General features: G+C 50.4%; 2 protein-coding genes across 3 annotated transcripts in view; one reads left to right on the top strand and one right to left on the bottom strand.

Annotated features, from left to right (window-relative positions):
• Positions 1–517: 517 nt before the first annotated feature.
• NKX2-4 (NK2 homeobox 4) lies at positions 518–2,531 on the top strand (the record flags this gene model as incomplete). The annotated part of the gene is made up of 2 exons (XM_080716445.1): positions 518–860; positions 2,014–2,531. The coding sequence occupies 2 exons, from the start codon at positions 518–520 to the stop codon at positions 2,529–2,531; spliced, it is 861 nt and encodes a 286-aa protein (XP_080572571.1).
• Positions 2,532–8,260: 5,729 nt separating this feature from the next.
• The window catches only part of XRN2 (5'-3' exoribonuclease 2), a gene marked incomplete at both ends in the record, with an annotated part of 71,280 nt that continues 58,560 nt past the window's right edge, over positions 8,261–20,980 (bottom strand). For both annotated transcript variants that reach the window (XM_080716621.1, XM_080716622.1), the window contains 3 exons: positions 8,261–8,326; positions 11,250–11,385; positions 15,960–16,023. In XM_080716621.1, coding sequence (XP_080572747.1) covers positions 8,261–8,326; positions 11,250–11,385; positions 15,960–16,023 — 266 coding nt within the window. The remainder of the gene's footprint in view (positions 8,327–11,249; positions 11,386–15,959; positions 16,024–20,980) is intronic.

The raw sequence follows: 20,980 nt of genomic DNA, 5'->3' as shown, positions 1-20,980 counted from the left end.
CGGGGTAGGATGGAGAATGCCCCACACCGCCGTCTACACCGACGGGGTGGGGGCGGGAGGGCCGACAGGTGCACCCCGGTACTCACGAGCCGGCCCCCGCGGCCTGGCCGGGTTTGGACGCGGGGCTACTTTGGGGAGTGTCCGTTCGGTGGCCGCAGAACGATGCTTAAGGGTCTGGAGATGCATAAATTAGGTAGCTTCACAATGCCAGGGGAGGGTCATTGTACCTCTTCTCCGCTTTTTTTCCCTTTTTTTCTTCTTTTTTTTTCTTAGCACTTTAGACGACGGGGCCAGCAAACGGGGGCCTGGGGTCCGCACGCCCACCGCCCCTCTGCCTCCAGGACGGGGAGGGGGCGCGAGGAGATGTCAGTGGCCATTGTTTGCTCGCGGGGGACGTCGCTCCGCCCCCGAGTCTGTCGTAAACCTGGCGCCGGACTAAAATAAACCCGGAGCCGCCGCCGCGATCCCGGCGCCCAGTGGCCGCGGCCCCGGCCCCCTCCCCGGCCGCCCCCGCGCCATGTCGTTGAGCCCCAAGCACACGACGCCCTTCTCCGTGTCCGACATCCTCAGCCCCATGGAGGAGACCTACAAGAAGTTCGGCGGCGCCATGGACGGCGCGGCCGCGGCGCTGGGGGCGCCCCCGGGGGTCCCGGCCTACCGCGCGCCCCCCGCGCAGCCCGTGCAGCCGCCGCACGCCGTGGCCGCCGCCTACCACATGGCGCCCGGCGTCTCGCAGTTCCCGCACGGCGCCATGGGCGGCTACTGCAACGGCGGCCTGGGCGAGCTGCCCGCCTACGACGGCATGCGGGCGGGCGCGGCCGGCTGGTACGGCGCCAACGCGGACCCGCGCTACCCCGCAAGTGAGCGCTGGGCCGGGCGGGCCTGGGGTGCGGGGCCTGGGGCGCGCAGGGTCTTGGGGTGGGCGGGGGTCTTGGCAGACGGGGTCCTGCGGTGCGCGGGTCCCCAAGGCGCGAGGGGTCCTAGGACGTGCGGGGTCCTGGGGTGCGCGGGGCTATTAGGATAAGCGGGGACTTGGGGTGCACCGAGTCCTGGGGTGCGCGGGGTCCTGGGGTGAACAGGGTTCCGGGGCGCTCGCGGGGTCTTGGGGTACATGGGGGTCCTGGGATGGGCAGAGGTCTTGGAATGCGCGGGGCCCTGGGGTGCGCGGGGTCCTGGGGTGCTCAGGAGTTCCGGGGTGCACAGGGGACCTGGGATGCGAGGGGTCCTGGGACGCGCGGGGACCTGGGATGCGCGGGGTCCTGGGACGCGCAGGGTCCCGAGGCGCGGGGTCCTGGGATGCGCGGGGTCCCGGGGTGCGCGGGTCCGGGTCACGGGGCCTGGGGCGCGCGGGGTCTTGGATGCACGGGGTCCCGGGGTGCACGGGGTCCCGGGGTGCGCGGGTCCGGGGCGCGGGGTCTGGGTCACGCGGGGTCTTGGGATGCACGGGGTCCCGGGGTGCGCGGGTCCGGGGCGCGGGGTCTGGGGCGCGCGGGGTCCCGGGTGCACGGGGTCCGGGGTGCACGGGGTCCCGGGGCGCGGGGCCTGGGACTCGCGGGGTCTCGGGGTGCACGGGGTCCGGGGTGCACGGGGTCCGGGGCGCACGGGGTCCCGGGTGCACGGGGTCCGGGACGCACGGGGTCCCGGGTGCACGGGGTCCGGGGCGCACGGGTCCGGGGCGCGGGGCCTGGGACTCGCAGGGTCTCGGGGTGCACGGGGTCCGGGGCGCACGGGGTCCCGGGTGCACGGGGTCCGGGGCGCACGGGTCCGGGGCGCACGGGGTCCGGGGTGCACGGGTCCGGGGTGCACGGGGTCCGGGGTGCACGGGGTCCGGGGCGCACGGGGTCCGGGGCGCACGGGTCCGGGGTGCACGGGGTCCCGGGGCGCGGGGCCTGGGACTCGCGGGGTCTCGGGGTGCACGGGGTCCGGGGCGCACGGGTCCGGGGCGCACGGGTCCGGGGCGCACGGGTCCGGGGCGCGGGGCCCGCCGGCCCGGCTCACGGCCCCGCCCTCCAGTCTCCAGGTTCGTGGGGCCGGCGGCGGGCGTGAACGTGGCCGGCGTGGGCTCGCTGGCCGGCATCGCGGACGCCGCCAAGGCGCTGGCCCCGCTGCACGGCGCGGCCGCGGCCCCGCGCAGGAAGCGGCGCGTGCTGTTCTCGCAGGCGCAGGTGCTGGAGCTGGAGCGGCGCTTCAAGCAGCAGCGCTACCTGTCGGCGCCCGAGCGCGAGCACCTGGCCGGCCTCATCCACCTGACGCCGACGCAGGTCAAGATCTGGTTCCAGAACCACCGCTACAAGATGAAGCGCCAGGCCCGCGACAAGGCGCCGCCGGGGGACGGCGCGGGCCCCGCCTCGCCGCGCCGCGTGGCCGTGCCCGTGCTGGTGCGCGACGGCAAGCCGTGCCCCGCGCCCGGCGCCTCGCCCGAGCTGCCCGCGCCCTCGCCCAGCCCGCCCGCCGGCCCGCCCGCCATGGACGCCGCGGACTTCGGCGGCGCCGCGCTGGGCGCCGGGCTGCTGTACGGCCGGACCTGGTGAGGGCGGGCGCGCTCCCAGCCGCACCCACGCGCGCGCAAGGCACACACACGTGCACACGCACAGCGCACACGCGCACAGGCACACGCACACGCGTGCACACGCACATGAGCACACATGCACACGTACACAGGCACACGCACACACGTGCACACGCACATGAGCACACATGCACACGTACACAGGCACGCGCACACACTTGCACAGCACACGCGCACGCACATGAGCACACACACACAATACACAGGCACACACTTGCACACGCACACGAGCACCACATATGCACACGTGCACACGTACACAGGCACACGCACACGCACACATGCACACATACACAGGCACACACACACTTGCGCACGCACTTGAGCACACATGCACACATATATGCACAGGCACACACACATGGACACGCGTGCACACACGCACATGCACACACATGCATACGCACACACAGGCACACGCACACGCACATGGACATACAGGCACACCGCAGCTTCACTCAAGTTTGAGAGGAAGGGTTGGACCGTAGCTCGCCGAGGCGAGGACTGCAGGGTGGCTGCCGGCGGGGTCCAGCGACGACCGGAAGACGCTGGCTCTGGATCCTGGGGCGCGGGCCAGGCGTCCTGGGCGGTATTTGGCGACCCGCTGTTTGTTACCCGAGAAAAGCATCCCCCGTCCCCGCCCGAGATGGAGCTCGCCATAAAAAAGGGTTGTGAACTACTTTTTATATGGAATCTGGGCTTTCCAAACCGAGTGGTCAAAATAAACACACCCTATCGTTCTATAGACCCGGCATTTACTCTTCAGAGTATTTTTGTCTGAATTTGGATACCTTGATAAAGTCCTGGAACGAGCAAAACTGCTAAAATTGACATCGATCTATTTGGAAGCATGTCAAGAAGAAAAGGTGATTTGTTGAATTGTAATCAAGATAGAAAAAGTAAAATATTTATAATTTTCCATCATATTTAGAAGTTAATAGGAGTTACACCGATTTTGTTGGTGTCTTATTGTATAATGTACTCTTTAATATGCCAATTTATATTTCTTATGTTTCAAATGGATATTTAAATATAACTTAAAAGAATCTTAAGTACTTTTTTCTAAAAGTCAAGTGGTCACTTCTGTTTCATTGAGCCTACAGGGGTTCGTGTTCTTTGAGACGCTGGTTGGCGGATGCGAAAACAGCTGTTATGATTTAAATAACTGGTAATGGCGGGAAGGTGGGGAGACCGCTGAATAATGCGTGCTTATAAAGTCAGCGGGAGCTACAGAAACACGGGGGAAGGGTGATGAACAAATGACCAGGTAGGAACCGAGACATCTCAAGGTTTCACGGCAACATTTGGGGGCTGAAACTTCCATTTTATTGTTTGAGCATTCTCTGAATGCGCAGTGACTCCACAGGAAAATGTCACAGAACTTAAACTTGCACTTTCTCTAAACTATTTTATATAGTAAATGCTTTTTGTAAAAAAAAAAAAAAGAAAGAAAGAAAGAAAAACTTTTACAGAGGGGAGAGAGAAGCATAGAGGTCACCCTTATCAAGGGATGGTAAACACCTTTTGGGGGAAATAAGATTTTTACATGAGAAATAATTTCAGTAGACAAATTAGTATTAAAATGGTGCAATAAAATTACAGAAAAAATCTCCCGGTTTAGTTTTTGCATATTAACAGATGGACTGTAGAAATGTTAGCCAGGCTAGCAAAACTATGATTGCTGTATCAAAGTTCCAAATGCTTGTTTATGTCCAGTTGGTCCTATACTGTGTCTAGAAAACACGTTTGCAAAGGCCACATGCTTTGCTAGATATGCGCAGACTACAGCCTGATTCCTGCAAAAGCAATAATAGCTTAAGGCCTGAGGGTGCCACGTAATATATATTTAAGAAAAACAGAACCCTTTGGGACAGGTTCTGCAACAAAGAATCCCTTAGGCTGAGGAAATGGACTCCATTAAAATGTCACCAAGAAGAAACATTTTTATTCAAGGTTTTCTGAAAGTGTATTCAGTATAGCTACATCTTTCCCCACTCAGCATTCCTTTAAGTAGTAAAAGACCCAAGCCAGAGGATTGTAGCAGCCGGCTTAACATTCTACACCGAGACAGAGTTTATGCACATCCTGAAATTAGGAAAAGGCTTGATTCTCAAAACACTAAAAGAAAGCGTTTTCACTATAGAATTGCACCTTCTGATTAACGCAGAGCAAGAGCTTTTCTCTTTTGCAGTTAGTACTCTGCAGCTCTTTTATAAAAACACAAATGGCCAGACTAGGTGAAACTCATTAACTGAAGAGGAGGATAAGTATCTGCAGCAGAGGGAGAGGAGCGCAGGGCTGAGCTGAACAAAGCCCCTGCGAGCCCAGCAGAGGCCACAGCAGGCCCTAGCTTCAGAAATGCTAACTCTGCACCGACAACGTTTCTTCCGTGTCCCGGGGTCTAACTTATCTTTTCCGGTTGAGGCACAGAAGCCAAAACTCAGAATCAGAGCTGCAGAGAGGAACTGGGGGCTGCAGGGACTTCTCTGTCATCTGCATTGGGATGTAAATGGATGTAGAGAGCCTGTGTGCCCTTTTGAAGGACGGGAGAAGGGTGTTTTGTATAGGGCAGGCGAGGGTGGAACCCGCTGTCTTGCTTAAGGCTCTGCGTAGAACCGCAACCTTCGCAACCTTCGGTCGGGAGCCAGGCGACTTCCGTCCGCGCAGATGCGTTCAAACGCCACCCTGCTAGTTGCCGGTTTGCTTTCGGTCTAGAGCAAATCAGACTCGACCCTGTTCACGACATGTAAGCATAAGCCTTGCTAATCTGCGCTGAGGAGTCGGAAAAGCTTTAAAAATAAATCTGGGAACCATACTTACACAGATGCATCAACTGGAATTTTAGATTAAGATTTTGTGCTCTGGAGAAGACACGTCATGTGACAGCAAGTTCAGAAGCAGTTCAAAGCAGGGACACACTCCCCAGGGGTGACACTACTAATGTGTGATGAACCCCTGTAAATTGGATTTTTTGGTCCAGTTTTTGGAAACGCTGTTGCTTGGTGCATCCTCAAGCCCAGTAACACAAGGAACTGGGGCACATTTTATAAAACAAAGTAGCCTTCTACTAGGGAAAACTGGTGAGCATCTGGGGAAATTTCAGACAAGCAGCCCAGACTGGGGACCGCGTCCACCCACGATGTGAACGTCACTTAGAATTTTCGAGAGGATGGAATCTGGACGAGGATGGGTTTTTGGTTTTGCTTTAGCATTTTTACCTAAAGTTGAAGGAAATGCCTTTCAAAAAAAATTCTATGTAACCTCTCACTTCAGTAATTTTGATGATTTCCAATAAAAAGTTAACCGCTATGGTTGCCTCAATTTAAGTTGTGCGCACCAACCCGCAGCAGTGAGCCCCTGGTCTGCCACACCCCCTGGAGCTGCAACCCTGAAGGCCGAGACCACCCTGGCCCTCCCTCATCAGCCCCTTCCAGGGTTCCCGGGAGCAGCCATTCATCGCGCGGGGCTGGGGGCGCCGGGCTGGATTCCTAACCGCCTGGTTACACTCCCACTCCAGGTGGGCGCCTGCACCGGCACTGGGGCATGCCCCTGGCTGGGGACCTCGGCACCCACAGCCACCGAGCCCCCGACTTGGCCGCGGAGGGCCACCCCTCTCCTGGCCCTCTCCCCCAGGCCCCGGGCTAGCACGAGGGGGGACCCCACACCCACCCCGCGTCCGTCATTGCAGGAAATTAACCTGCGGGGCATTGACATCCAACCTGCCTCGCAGCGCTGAGCGGCAACCAGACGCCTGTCTGTAGGCTCTGCACCCTAACCTGCTCACCACCCCTGCCAGTTAGTGCGGGGAAGACAGGGATTCATCGCTCCCCTCAGGGTGCAAGTCAGGGTGGCCAGGGCTGAAGATTTTTTGTTGTTGTTGGTACTGGGGGTGGAACCCAGAGGCTTTCTACCTCCGGGCTATACTCCCAGACCTTTTTAATACTTTATTTGGAAACAGGGTCTCACTAAGTTGCTGAGAGCCTCACTCAGTAGCTGAGGCTGGCTTCGAACCCGTGCGATCCTCCTGTCTCAGCCTCCCAAGCGCGGGGATTACAAGCGTGCGCCACCACGCCTGGCTGAAGATTTTTAAAATCTGTTAATGTGGGACACTGAAGACAACGGGTCCTACTTAAAGATAATATAATGAAACATAATTACTTAAAATTGGCTTGTTGACTTTGACATCCAGATTTTCAGACATTTATAGCTATATCTATTCCACTTTAAAAAGCATTTTACTTGAAGTGACATTTTCCTGGAAAATTCAACCATGCAGACAAGTTGGAGATGGGGGCAGAAAACAAGGAGGGGGGCAAAGGAAGCAAGGGCTTGGCCATGGGGGGGCGCAGCCAGGACCCCTGAGAGAAAGAGAGACCTCAGTGGCTGGAGCTTGTCCTTGGAGCTTCTGCTTAAGACATCTTAAAGACAATTCCCTCGCACATAAATTACTTAAAAGACAGTCTCATGAAGGCTTAAAACAAAATCAAACCCAAACGAAAGCTGGGAAAAACACACCTGGTAGAAATGTAAGGTCTGGTTACCTGCGGTGCTGAGGGGACCCCTGCCGACTGTGAAATACTCACTTAATGGGCCACACAGCCTTAGTATTTGAAAGACAAACCGCAGAGTGCAAATAGCAGAAGGCCGTGCAGCTTTAAGGCAGAAGGCAGGTCTCCAGCACAGAGGTCCAGGGTGGGTGGGAACCCCCACACACCAAGATGAAGTGTGCTTTAGGTCTTAAAGCAAAACCGCCCTGAGTCAGAAGGGCACAGAAGCCTCGTGCTAGAATTGAGGCCAGGCCGGCAAGCTTTGGAGCAGCAGCAGCAGCTGCAGTCACCCTGCTTCTGTTTGGTGCCCAATGAAGATGCGGAGGAAACCGACTCCACACACACTGAAGGAGGGGTGTGCTTAGAAGGGAGAGGAAGAGGACAGATTAAGTCTACTATGCTGAGGGTTCACTAGCCCAACAGAACAAGTCCTTACACCTGGAATTATGTGAAATTTATAAAGATGTAAATAATTAGGCTCAGAAAGACTTTATCCCACTGAATTGTCTTGCTGACACAAAACTGTCTTAAAATCTACTTTTTCAATGACTTGATTCTGAAACGATTGCAGAAAAAAGTTTCCTACAAAAGATGACTTGTAAACAACATGCGTAGACAAGATTTTCAAAGTTGAAACCCTGAAAGAACACGAGAGATCGATTTTTAAAGTTTAATTTTATTTTTTTTTACTAAAGTCCAAAAAATTCTGTAAGACAAGTACATTAATGAAATGTTTCCAAAGAAATACTGAACAATATATACTCTAGTTTGCTGAGGGTTCCAGCTCAAGAGCTCATACCTAATTCTTGTGCATTAAAAATCAGCATGGATCTTAGATGATCTAGAATACAGTGTTTTGAGAGCCACAGCTGTTTTGATTTTTAACCATAATGAAAAACTAGCACTCCTACCCATTCAAATGTTTTCAAAGCGATAATAAATTCAGATCCACTGTGTTACGTACACCACACACGTCTTTGAAAGCAACATAAAACAGCGCAATCAGTTCAGTAGAAATACACAGTTAAAATACACAAAGTACTGGAGTTTTATTAAAAACTACTACTTGAGAAAGAAATCTCCTTTCCACAAATAGCATAAAACTGGAGAATGATGAAAGGATTTGGGAAAGCTTTACAAAAGCTTAATTCCAACTGTATCTTCCTGAGGGTGGTGGCAAAGGGTATTTCCTTCCTTCTCTGGGATATCCCTGGAAATAGACAAAAGAAAGAGTTTATTTTCTGGATTAATACCCTTGCAAAGAAATCAATTCAATCTCTGTAGAAAACACATCATAACAAAGCCAAGTATGTCTTAAGGTACAGCACAAGGAAAGTCTGTAAACAGGTGCTCTGAGGACAGAGCTTTAATACAAACGTGCTGCACAAAGGACATCACGGAGAACTAACCAAACAAACTGCAACACACACAACCAGCACACTCCCACACCACACAAATCGACTAGGGAAATGTTCAGTAAACAACATGCACAGACACTGGCTCTCAACGCTCGACCACCCTGGGTAGTAATCCAAGTTACTTTGTGCTACGGTGCCCAGGTCGTCTTTAGACCTATCACACTAGGAAGGTCATTCTTTTTCTCTTCCCTTTGGTGCTGGGGATGGAACCGTTCCAGGGGCATTCTACCTCCGAGCTACACCCCAACCCTATTTTTAGTTTTTTATTCGGAAACACGGAATCCCTAAGTTGCAGAGAGTCTTGTTAAATGCAGAAGCTGGCTTTGAACCTGTGACCCTCCTGTCGGGGCCTCCAAGTACTGGGATGGGAAGGGCACTTGGTTTAACCCGGCACAGCCTGCTCCACAGGCCAGGGCCACGAGCACGTCACTGGGGGGTGTTTCTGATGGCAGTAGAGGTGAGAGCACGAGTAGTGAACCAGGGTCTCCACGCAGCGAGAGGGGCATGTGTAACATACCTAGTATGCATGCAGGTAACACTTCTCCATAATGAAGGATAAAAGATATATGTAGCTGGCGTGGTAGGGGACACCTTTAATCCCAATATGTGGGAGGCCAAGACAAGATCATGGGTTCAAAGCCAGACTCAGCAGCTTAGGAAAGTTGTCAACAACAACTTAGCAAGACCCTGTATCATGGGACTCAGGGTGCAGCTTGGAGGCAGAATGCCCCTGGGTTTGAGACAGACAGACAGACAGACAGACAGACACACACACACACACACACACACACACACACACACGCTGTCATTCTCTTGCCAGGGTGGGGTGCCTATGCCCGCCTAGCCCTAGGCTCAATCCCGAGTACGGGGAGCCCCAGGGCTCTCGAGTGGCACACCCCCCTTCACTGAGGACACCTGAGTCGCTCACACCACAGCACGTGCTCCTCAAGGCACAGCGGAGGCTCAGGCCGCGTTCACACACATAGGCCCAGTAAGAACCTGATGAAGGCAAGAGTCTACGTCTGCACCAGACGATTTTTGAACTAACAGAGGGCCAACAACTGCGATTTAATAAAAATCTCTCTCGTGCTCAGCTCACACCCAGATTGGCGCGGCCCCTGTGCAAGGATGACACGCATTCATGAAGCATTCTGTACCGGAAAAACCTCACTGGAAACGAGACTGAGGGGAAACGAATAGATGGGCTGCCACGGTGTGTGCTGTGGGTGTGCGGTGTATTCCGCTCTGCGTGGCAGAGGGGGCCCAGCCTGACTCGGGGGCAGGGCTGGCCTCAAGGCCCTCTAGGGTTTCCTCGATCAGGTCCTCGTTTAGTTTAAAAAAGCTCCTTACTGAAACCGCCTCCGACCATCTACACGCCAGTCGGTACAGACAACCTCAGTTTACTGATGGGACTTTAGAGGTTTGAGATGGAAAACTTCAAAGTAAAATGAATTAATTTTAATGAACTAAAGCAAAACCCTCTCAAAAGACAGGGAATATTTGCAATTAAGGTGATTATTTTCTTTAAAGGTAGAGAGACTCATAAGAACACATTTTAAGAAGTATTAAAAAGCTTTTCCTTAGCTGTCAGGAGAGAGTATTGTGCTGAAAGGGGCACCTGGCAAGAACCTGGGTGCGTAAATTAAAATTCGGAACACTGCAACAGGCCTGCGGCCACACCACACAGCCCTCCAAACCGCTCCACGCACTGCAGGCGCCAGCTCCAGACACCGCACCTCCACCACGGCGTCCGGTTCTAGTCTCCAGCAAGGGTTTAGTTAATGAGCATGGAAACGCTGGCCGGGCTCACTGCTGGGGAAGAGCATGTGAACAGGCCTCAGCCTTCAATGCTGCCAAACCGAAGGCTATCAAGGAAAGAAAAATACAAAAAAGAAACTCCCAGCTATCAATTTACCGACACGTCGGGGCACCCAGCCGATGCCCTGGCTGCTGACATTTAGTGGAAAACTCCAGGGCACCAGGTGCTGCGCATGGATGTCAGCGCCAACATGATGCACGCTCAGATGCAAGACTACAACGCCAACACAGGCCCCAGAAAGACGGCTCTGTGGAACCCCCAAGGAGAGACTCCTGGGGGTATAAGACAGGTCAAGACAGGAGGCGTCCAAGATGAGCACATTCTTACTTTTAGCTTCCAGAAATTTTTCATCTGCTACAACAGATTTTTTATTATTAAAAAAAACAAAAACTTTAAGCCGGGCGTGGTGGCGCACACTTGTAATCCCGCACTTGGGAGGCTGAGACAGGAGAATCGCGCAGGTTTGAAGCCAGCCTCAGCTGGCTTAAGAGACCCTCTTTCCAAATAAAATATAAAATAGGTCTGGGAGTGTAGGGAGTATAGCCCAGAGGAAGGCGGCCAATGGGTTCCATCCCCAGTATCACCAAAAAACAAAAAAAAACAAAAAAAAACAAAAAAAAAAACTTTAAAGGAAAAAACCTTTCAAGGAAAATCTGTGTGTTTTGATGGCTGACTAGATTTGTACTAATTTTCACTGAATGATATATCAAAAGGGTCCCTGGACTAAAAATCTTTGGTAGTTTCAAGAAAACCTGTTTAGTGAGGCAGCTACTAACCTCACAGACATTTTTAATGCTGGGCCAAGTTCAACTGAATGACTCTGCCAGCACCTCAGCGTCTTCTCCAGAAACACTGCATGGCAATCGCGAGCCCCGCCCCCGCCCACACCACGCTACCTGTCTCCCTCCGCGGCTGTCTCGCCGGGGCGGGCACCCGCCAGGCCCTGCCAGCGCCTGGTACTGGTTCTGCTGGAAGGCCGCGTTCTGGCTGTGGAGCATCCGGTTCCACGGCAGGAGAGGTTCAGCCGCAGCTCTGTGGAGAGGCACAAGCTTGTTACACTCTCAAGGCCCGAGGCTGGCAGGTGTCACCCCCAAACATCAGGACAATCAGGTTTGCCGGGACTTATCACACTGCGGAGATCAGAATGGCCTCTGTGTCCCTTATATCCAGCCTAAATAGTTCATGAGGTGTCAGCATTTATTTTTGGGTGTTTAAATTCAATTGTGTCAGTCTGACTTAAAAAATATTTTGTTCATTTTCAATGTGAAACTTCCCTTTTAGTCACTTTAAGGTTAAGAGCCAAGATCACCAAGTTGGCTGTGTTTCTGATAACTATACAAAGAGCAGTACATGGACAAGACAAGAGAACGAGGCTTTCTTTAAAAAATGTCCAGACTTGTTCTTGGAGTCCATTCTTTCTAGTTAATTGCAGGTTGCAAATGAATTCTTGCTGCTGAGCATTTTGGATCCAGGGTAGGGGCTTGGCTGTTTTTTCCCATCCATTATTCTGCTCAATATGTCAGAAGGTCTGATCGGGAGGAAACCTTTTCAGGCTCTATTGAGGCAACTTTCCATTGACCGCGGTGACCTAGCAACACGAGCGCTAATTGGCACGGCCGGCTGGCATTTGGTGCGCCGTGTACATGGGAACACAGACTCAACAGCTATTACAGCCCGGCCCGCCGTCCCACGTTACTACTCGAAAGAATGTTTTGTTTTCAAGTGCCTATGTTAACTCTGCAGACACAGAGCCACAGGTACAGGGTATTAAACCATAACTTAATTAAAGGCTGTCATACAAACACTGCAGCAGAGATCTACCTCCTAAAGGCAATCGCCATTTAAGATGTGCTTTGGGCTGAAGTAACTTCCCTCAACTTCTATTTTACAAACTGTACGACAAAGAAGAGAGAAGGAAGGGTCTCTGTACATTCTACCTTGAGCAGCTTGTACTGAGGGGCGAGGAGGAATTCAAGGGAACGTCCCACCCGCCCCAGCGCTGGCCAGCTGGGGCTCGCCGCCGCGGTTCTCTCTGGCCACTCAGCCCCTCCCTCCTCCAGCACGAGCGGCCTTGCTGCCCACCCTGCGCTAGTGATGACCTGTGTGTGTCGACTCCAACAGCGGGCAAGCTCTCTGAAGAGCTACTCCACCAGGGGCTGAAACTAGAGCTCTAGTGAGATTTTTCTGTAGGTGACTCAAAATAAAACTAAGTCTCTATTTCAGAAAGAACGACGCATGTTTAGGGCTGACCACTGTTTTTCAGGTTTATTAACAGTACAAGTAAATTCTAGCAAGAATGCCTCATCTGCTCTATCAAGAACAGCTTGCGTGCAGAGTGGCGAACGGCCTGTGCAGAGGTGAGAGACGGCGAGGTGCTCCATGTCTCTGACCAGAGAGAAAGAGAGCCACCAACACTGGGCCGTTCGTGCACTCGAGCCCCACTGTCATCAGCTTTGCCTTTTAAGTCTTATAATGACTAAATTCATGTAACACACTTCAAGAAAACCTGCTGACAAGAATAAAATACATAAAAATGCATCTGTGTGCGTGTGTGTATGTAGCACTGGGTGTGGAACCCAGGGGCGTTCTACCTCTGTACTACACCTCCATTCTGATTTTATCTCTTATTTGGAAACCGGGTCTCACTCAATTGCCAAGGTGACTTTCAACCTGTGATCCTCCTGTCTATAAATGCAATTTAAAAATATTTATGTTCTAAAAATAGGTTAGGAACAAAAATAGTTCATGATCACATGACTCTTCTTTTTGTTTGAAATTATTACTAATGATTTTAACAGGTAATTTTTCTGATAAAATCGTTAATTAAAAATAAAGAATAACACTGACATGTACTATCCCCTTATGCTGTTCACTGGCAAAAGGTCTTTATTTTCCAAAAATAATCTCTCTACATGCGTTATCAATTCACAGAGATGGACAAACTAAAATTGCTTGGGCAAATGGTCTTTAAAGCCATGCGATGGAGCACTGACATGGGAGCACCTCAGCTCTTTGGAATCAGCGCTACTATCCACTGAGGCTGCTCCCAGGTTACTGCTTCGGAAAGTACCTGGCAGTATAGAGCCTACAGACTCGGAGTTTTAATTTACACATGTGCCAATCAGCTCCAGGACGGAGTGTACCACTCAAGGTAAAAGCCCAACTGGCTGCTTTACACAGGACAAAAAAACGAAGCTTCCACAGGCAGCAGGAACCCAGACACCGCGCGGGGCCTTCAGCAGCGAGAGCACTGGGGCCTGCTGAGGTCCCTCCCAGCACCCAGATGCTAGGCTGTCTGTGTGGGGGAGCAGGGGGAAATGTTCCTGGTGAATTTTCAACCAAGTGAATATATGGATTATAGATACTATATCAAAGTAGAAACAATATAATTTAGGAAAAAAGATACACTCAAAATTCCCTTTCCTACCGGGATCCCCAGCACTCAACACCGCAGTGGAAGCGTAGGACTCACAGGAACCCACGTCTGACTGGCTGCGCATCTGCAGTCAAGAGGCTTCTTCTCTAAGTCTCTAAGTATCAAACAAGGGTGTGGTGTCTGTTAGCCCTTAACGGGGAAATTAGGGCAGCAGAATTCAGACTTAAGTTTTCTTTGTGAATAAAATGGCATAGTCCTAAATGGCCATGATATAAGATCAGATTAATGTTCACGATTAAACTACTTCCTTCTACTTCCTCAGACTAAAACTGAACCAGAAAGACCCTATCTACCCTGTCCTTAGCCTGCTAGGTTCACAAAGTAGTCGGGATATCGGCAGTGGCTTCAGGACAAGGGCAGGGACGACGACAGGAGTGTGCTGTGCAGAGGAGGGAGCGCTGCGGGCTGGCAGGCGGCGGAAGCTGCAGAGTCAGGCCCTGCCCCGCCTCCACGTCCCTGCGGCCTTCGGCTCCTAGAGAGTCTCATGGCCTGTCGTAGTAGAAATGGAATGCAGTGCAGGAGAAGAGTGCCCTTTTATAAGCTACTGAACTATGTGCCTCAGTTTCTTCACTGTTGTAAAAATGTGAAATACAGCCATCTATTTATAATGTTTCTGGAAAGCCGGGCGTGGTGGCGCACGCTTGTGATCCCCGCGCTTGGGAGGCTGAGACAGGAGGATCGCACGGGTTCGAAGCCAGCCTCAGCTACTGAGTGAGGCTCTCAGCAACTTAGTGAGACCCTGTTTCCAAATAAAATATGAAATAGGTCTGGGAAGATAGCCCGGAGGTAGAAAGCCTCTGGGTTCCACCCCAGTACCACCAAAAATAAAATAAAATAAAATAAAATAGTTTCTGGAGAAAATATACAAAGTCACATTTCTGGGAGAATGTTAGTGCGGAGCTGAAAGTTCATAAGCAGTCAAAATTAGCAAATTACTATGAGAAAGAAGTAAGCAATAACACGGAGACGCAAAGAATGTATTTAGAAAATTTACCCCTATTCATTTAAGTTGTTTAAAAATGGTGCTACTCTGACGATATGGTAACGTAATAGCACGTACGCTTTGAGCACTTACACTGAAAACCAAACAAGTACACACAGTACCCGCTGTCTGAAGCTTAAAATGTGACCTGCATTCAGCAGTTGACATACCATGAACAAACAACTGAAGGACATGATTCCTTCCAAATTCCTGAAAACAATAAATGACATTTTGTAGTCTCTAAATAATTACATAGTTTTCTTAAAGGGTACGACCTTTATAACCCCATTTATGTTACTCATTTCAGAAAGATAGGAACAGATCAGAGACTGCTGCGATGGTATATGGGACTCCAACAGATTAGCCCTGGGGAGGCAGAACAGGAAGCCTCGCTTGTTTTTGCGTTTGACACATTTTAAAGCTGCCCTTCACAAACTCATTCTTCAGATGTTAATGTCGTGATTCACAGCATGCCCGCTGTCTTGGCATGCAGGTCCACCTGACTCTGAGCACACGGCTCGCCAGTGCAGGAGCACAGTAAAACATCCCTTGTTACTAAACCATGTCACAGCCTTCCTCCACGGCACTTATTAGACTGCAGATCCCATAATCCTTTTCTGAGTCCTTCTGCATTTAATTCAGTTCAGTCTTAAGTAGTTAAAGAAACTGTTTTCAGTGGCAACTAATAACTACTGACCTCCAGTGACACCGTGCTACAATAGGCTCGTCAGCCCTGAAAAGTTGCACCAAAGACGCCGAGCAGGACTTGAAGAGGCTCGTCGCAAGGATCAATGGTTGGTCTGTGTTAGCGCGGCGCTGCCCGCACAGACTTGATAAAAGTGGCACACCATTAGTTATGCCTCATTAAGTTGCACAACCCTTCTAAAAAGAAATTTGTTTAGCCCGACCAAAACCTAATACAGTTTTAAGCTCTCTGTGTTAATTTTTTAGGACTTCTCATAAGCTTCAATAAAATAAAGGCCAAGAACCAAAAAACATAAATAATATTTTAAGTCAGAGTTAACTTTGTATTTTCCTAGAGACAAGTACAAGAAAAGTTGGATTTAGAAAAGTTGTTTGAAAAAGTATGTAATTCAAACCATGGAGGTTTTAGTGTTTTCAAAACCCAACGAACTTCAAATGCTGACGTGCAAAAGTATTTAAAAGCCACGTTTGCTTGAATATTACCTGTCAAATCTTTGCTGCTGGAAGAGCGGAGGAGGACCTCGCCAGGAATCTTGGGGCCTCATATCTGGAAAAATAAACAGGGAAGAGTTAAACAGACTTCTTTGCACATCTTTTTTTTGGGGGAGGGGGTTATTGGAGATTAAACCCAGGGCATTCTATGTTTGAGCTACACCTCCAGACCTATTTTTAATTTTTACTGTGAAACTGAGTCTCACTAAGTTGTGGAGGGCTTCACTAGTTATTGAGACGTCTCTGAACTCGTGATTCTCCTGTCTCAGCCTTCTAAGTAATGAGATTACAGGCGTACACCACCATGTGTGGCTCCAAACTTGTAAAAGTAATAACTACTCAGCTACCCACATATTTTAAAATTAAAAGCTTCTGACAGCTGGGCATGGTGGTGAATGCCTATAATCGCAGTATTTGGAAGGATGAGCCAAGATCACACGTTTGTGGACAACCTCAGCAACTTAGTGAAATCCTCTTTCCAATGAATAAAAAAACAGAGGCAGAATGCCCCTGCGTTCAATCCCCAGTACAGCGAAAACAAAGGAAAAAAAAGAAAGAAAACAAAATATAGTTTCTGACCCCCCCAAAAAAAATCTGAAATAGAATGCAAACCAGATCAGTAAGTGTAACTTTGAATACCACAAATATAAAAATATAAGTAACCAAAGGATCAGATATTACGTTTGTTCTATTATATAAGAAAAGTTTTAGTAACCCATGCCACCAAACTCACACAATTCTTCTCACTCGTTGCATGTATGTCTAAGTGTAAACATAAATACTTTTTACTGTTTTAATTTTATTTTTTGGAGGTACTGGGGTTCCGGGAAGCCCTTCTACCTCTGAGCTACACTCTCAGCCTATTTATACTTTTTAAAAATTCTGGAAACTGGGTCTCTTAAGCCAGCGCGGCTCCTCCTGTCTCCGCCTCCCAAGTGCGGGGACTACAAGCGTGCGCCACCACGCCCGGCTGTTTTAATTTCAGAACTGGGGATTAACCCAGGGGCATTCTGCCTCTGCACTCCTAGCACCTTTTATTTTTCATCGTGGAGCAGGAGCTCACTAAGTTGCTGAGTTTGGCCTTGAAATGCAATCCTCCTGCCTCAACTTCCCAAGCAGTAGGATTCACGTTTGTGCCACAGTGCCTGGCTTACATTTATATTTATATTTTAAATGATGTGTAAAAGCCCGGCGTGGTGGCGCACGCTTGTCATCCCCGCGCTTGGGAGGCAGAGACAGGAGGATCGCGCAGGTTCGAAGCCAGCCGCGCGCTGGCTTAGGAGACCCTGTTTCCAAATAAAAATGTAAAAATAGGTCTGGGAGTGTAGCCCGGAGGTAGAAGGGCTTCCAGGAACCCTAGTACCAAACAAACAAACAAACAAACAATGTGTAAAAAGGAAGGGGCTTAGATCTTTTCCATAAATACAGACTGAACAAATAGTAACTTTAAAAGGAATCCTGGAATTTTCCTGCTGAATGTGTAAGCTGCTGCAATGTAGAGCAGGGAGAATGCGATCTCTCCATCACAAATAGAAGACATGCTGGGAGGGACCACTTGCTTTTCCTCATTTCTAATAGGCTGGCCTTTCCTCCCCTCAACACAAAACGGAACTAGCAGCATCATCTAACCAGAAGATCCAACTGTGCGGCCGCTGCTTGTCTACGTGAACCAACCGCTAAAGGGAGGCGAAGCGCAGCAGCACTGGCCAGGCACGCCACGGGGCTGGGTCAGGATCAGCCCCACCGTCCCGGCTCCAGCCCGTACCTCAGCCACCCTGCCCTAGCCCTCGCCCTCGCCCTCAGCGGCTTGCTGGGCCCTAATTAAAACAGCTGGCTCCAGAAGCTGTCTGATGAGCTCACTGTGAGGCCAGCAACCTCCTCCTGACTCCGGAGACCACAGACAGGGCTTACCATAACGTATTCACGCTCAGTTTAATGCAAACACAAACTACAAACATGCGCCTCAAAATTGAAAGCTTATCGCTGGTTAAGAAACTTTAAAAATGTGGTTTTAGGAAAGAAAAAAAAGAGGAGGAGGAAGAGTAGAATGAATCATGCTTCCAACAAGCCTGTGAAAGAGAGCATGGGTCAGCAGGTGTCTGGCTACCCAGAAGGGTCGCCGCCAGGCAGTGGCCACCTCTGCCCTGCGCTGCCTTCCCACTCCCACACGGCGCGGGGCCGGCAGGCGTGTTCTACAGGTGGACACGCCACCGGGAGGGAAGTGGCTATCTGCAGCCCACTGTCCCCTGCTCCACGACCAGCACGAGGTTTCCAGCAGCGAAACAGCCCCAAGATGACTCTCAGAGAACAGTGGACAGCCCTTCACCAGTGCTACTCCCGGGAAGAACCTCCAGTCAGCGAGAATGAAGTCCTTTTTTTGGCCTCTTAAAACCAACTCCTAGAAGTCAAGCTGAGCAACACCAGCAGGTTTCATGTGGTCATCAGAGGTGTAATTCATGTTCAGAGTCTCAATAGGAATTCAGAAAGCTCATCGCCATCCACCGAGACTGGGGAAGAAAGTTTCTTACTCTGAGAGAGCCCAGCGTGACTCACTACCACAGACTACACCCTTCCAGAAAATCAGAACCACAAGAGGTAAGATGCACGTGGCGGTGCACGCCTGTACTCCCAGACTTGGGAGACTGACACAGGAGGATCGCAGATTTGAGGCCAGCCTCAGCAAATTAGTGACGTCACTCATCAACTTAGACTGTTTCAAAATAGAAAACTAAAATAAAATAGGGCTGGAGGTGTAGCTTGGAGGTAGAACACTCCTGGGTTCAATCCCCAGTACCACACACACACAAGTTTAAGAACACAATCATTTAATTTCATCTGAAATTTGCTGAGGCTGGCCTCAAATCTGCGATCCTCCTGTGTCAGTCTCCCAAGTGGGAGTACAGGCGTGCGCCACCACGTGCATCTTACCTCTCGTGGTTCTGATTTTCTGGAGGTGTTGCTCAGCTGTCTTCCTGTCAATGAGTCAACCATTCATGAAAGAAAGTAACTTACTAAAAGTGAAGTCAACATTTTTGTGCCACCTTTTCTGATGATTAATTACTCTGCTGACCTGGAACTCATGGGTTCATGTACCTAGTGTACAAACATTCATTTAGGGGGGCTCACTCCACTCCGACAAGCTCGCTCGCTCCTCGTGGGCCGCGCACCACTGTGCTCGCCCTGGAGACGCGCCCCTTAAACTTAGGCAATTAATTCTGGTTCCAGGCTGCTGCTGTATCAAGACTTCACTGTTAGATTCCTAATACATTTTAAATCAAATGAAGACGGTAAGAAGCTACACATTTATACTGATAAAGACCTTTCCAAGAAAGCACTTAACCTAATGTTTTATGAAAATAAAGGCAAAAAAGCCCTTGCCTATTTTCTCCTAGAAGCAGTATGGAGGGGGCTCCAGTCCCGGGAAGACACGCCTTAGACTCACACACGCTGCACGTTAGATGGGGCAGCGCGGACTTGCCGGAAGAACTGGAATGTGCGGCTGCGGCAGGAACGCTTTCAGGGAGTGGAGTGGACGCCGCGCCACAGCCCAGCTCTGCCTAGAGTGCCAGGAAGCTCCTAGCCCAGCACCCCGCGTGCGGTGCGAGTCTTCCCTCTCTAGTTCACGTTTACTAGTTCTCATCTCAAAGCACTTTTCTTCACATAAATAAACAAGTACAAAATATAGTTTTTTTTGTTAAAGCCTAAGCTAATTCCCCAAAACTTAAAAACAAACTGTCACATAATATTGCTTTCAGTCTAAAAGGAAAAATGGAAAAGATCAGAGAAGCCTGTCAGGGCGACCTTGAGACACATTTCTTCATGTGGCTCCTAGTACGACATGTAACCCTTGCGTAGCCATCAAGCAGAAATCTCTCCTGGCTGATAGGTAATGAAGTAGATAGGAAAACAAACTCATTACCATTCATTTGTAGGGCTCTAACAGAAGAACCATTTGAGAGGGAAAGGTTCTGAGACGGTGAACGGCACTTCAGAAGGGCAGAGAGGAGGAATGGCAGGACGCTTTTCCCTTTGTCTTTACAGGCTTATGCTTTCCACACCCAGCTCACCAACAGCTCGTCAAGTGGCAATCTGCCCAATGAGCACGGCAATCACAGAAGGCTGGAGCCTGACTGCACTCGTCAGAACCGCCCTTCAAATCCAGCCAAGCGACGAGTTTACCACCCGAAAGGAAGAGCAGGCAGTCTCACTCTCAGGCTGCAGACGCCAAACGCTGCATTCACAGCGAGTGCTCGGGCTGTACTGGACTCCACCACGCTGTCGGCACCTGGACTACCCCTCCTCAGCCCACACTGACACACCAGGACCAATCTGACCAACAGGAAGAAGGTCTACAGGGCACCTGACAGAGTTGGTAGTTTGATCAGATAGCCCTTCTGGAGTGTAATTTTATACTACAGGAAGAAAACAAACAAAACATTTGAGAGATTAAATGGCTTGGATTTCAATTTCACTAAAATAATTTCTGGTCAGGTTTTAAACCTTCAAATTGTATAGAAGCCGGACATAGGTACAAACAAAAGCTAAATGCTTCCAAGAGGCGCAGACTAGGAACAGCAGAACTGCAGGTCCCCAAGGAACACACAATTCTCCACCTCTGGGGTGACTGAGCTGATGAATGGACAGATTATGGGCCCAGGACTCCTGGAAGTTAACCACCACTGACCCAAGGTAACATTTCCCAAACAGTGACTGACAGACAAGACTTGGGGAGCCGGTGAGCACCCTTCCACTTTCATGTTTATATACTTATTCTGATGTGATGTTTTACGCCTTGTTTTGGGGGAGAGAGATGCTGAAAATTGCAACTCAGAGCCCTGTGCTTGCCAAGCACGCATGTCTACCTCCAAGCCGCACTCCGCCCCTTTCTGATGTAGATTTTGGTGGGGCAAAAAGCACTTCAAACTCGTTTCATAGTAGTGAGGTAATCTATAAATCTTAAAAATGTAAGCAAGTGCCTAGGTGCCATCTGGATGGAACATGGTAGTGGTGTG

The sequence above is a fragment of the Muscardinus avellanarius genome (assembly GCF_963383645.1).
Source record: "Muscardinus avellanarius genome assembly, chromosome: 19".
Taxonomy (NCBI): domain Eukaryota; kingdom Metazoa; phylum Chordata; class Mammalia; order Rodentia; family Gliridae; genus Muscardinus; species Muscardinus avellanarius.
Note: the sequence above shows the minus strand (reverse complement) of the source record. Positions and strands in the feature narration are given on the sequence as shown.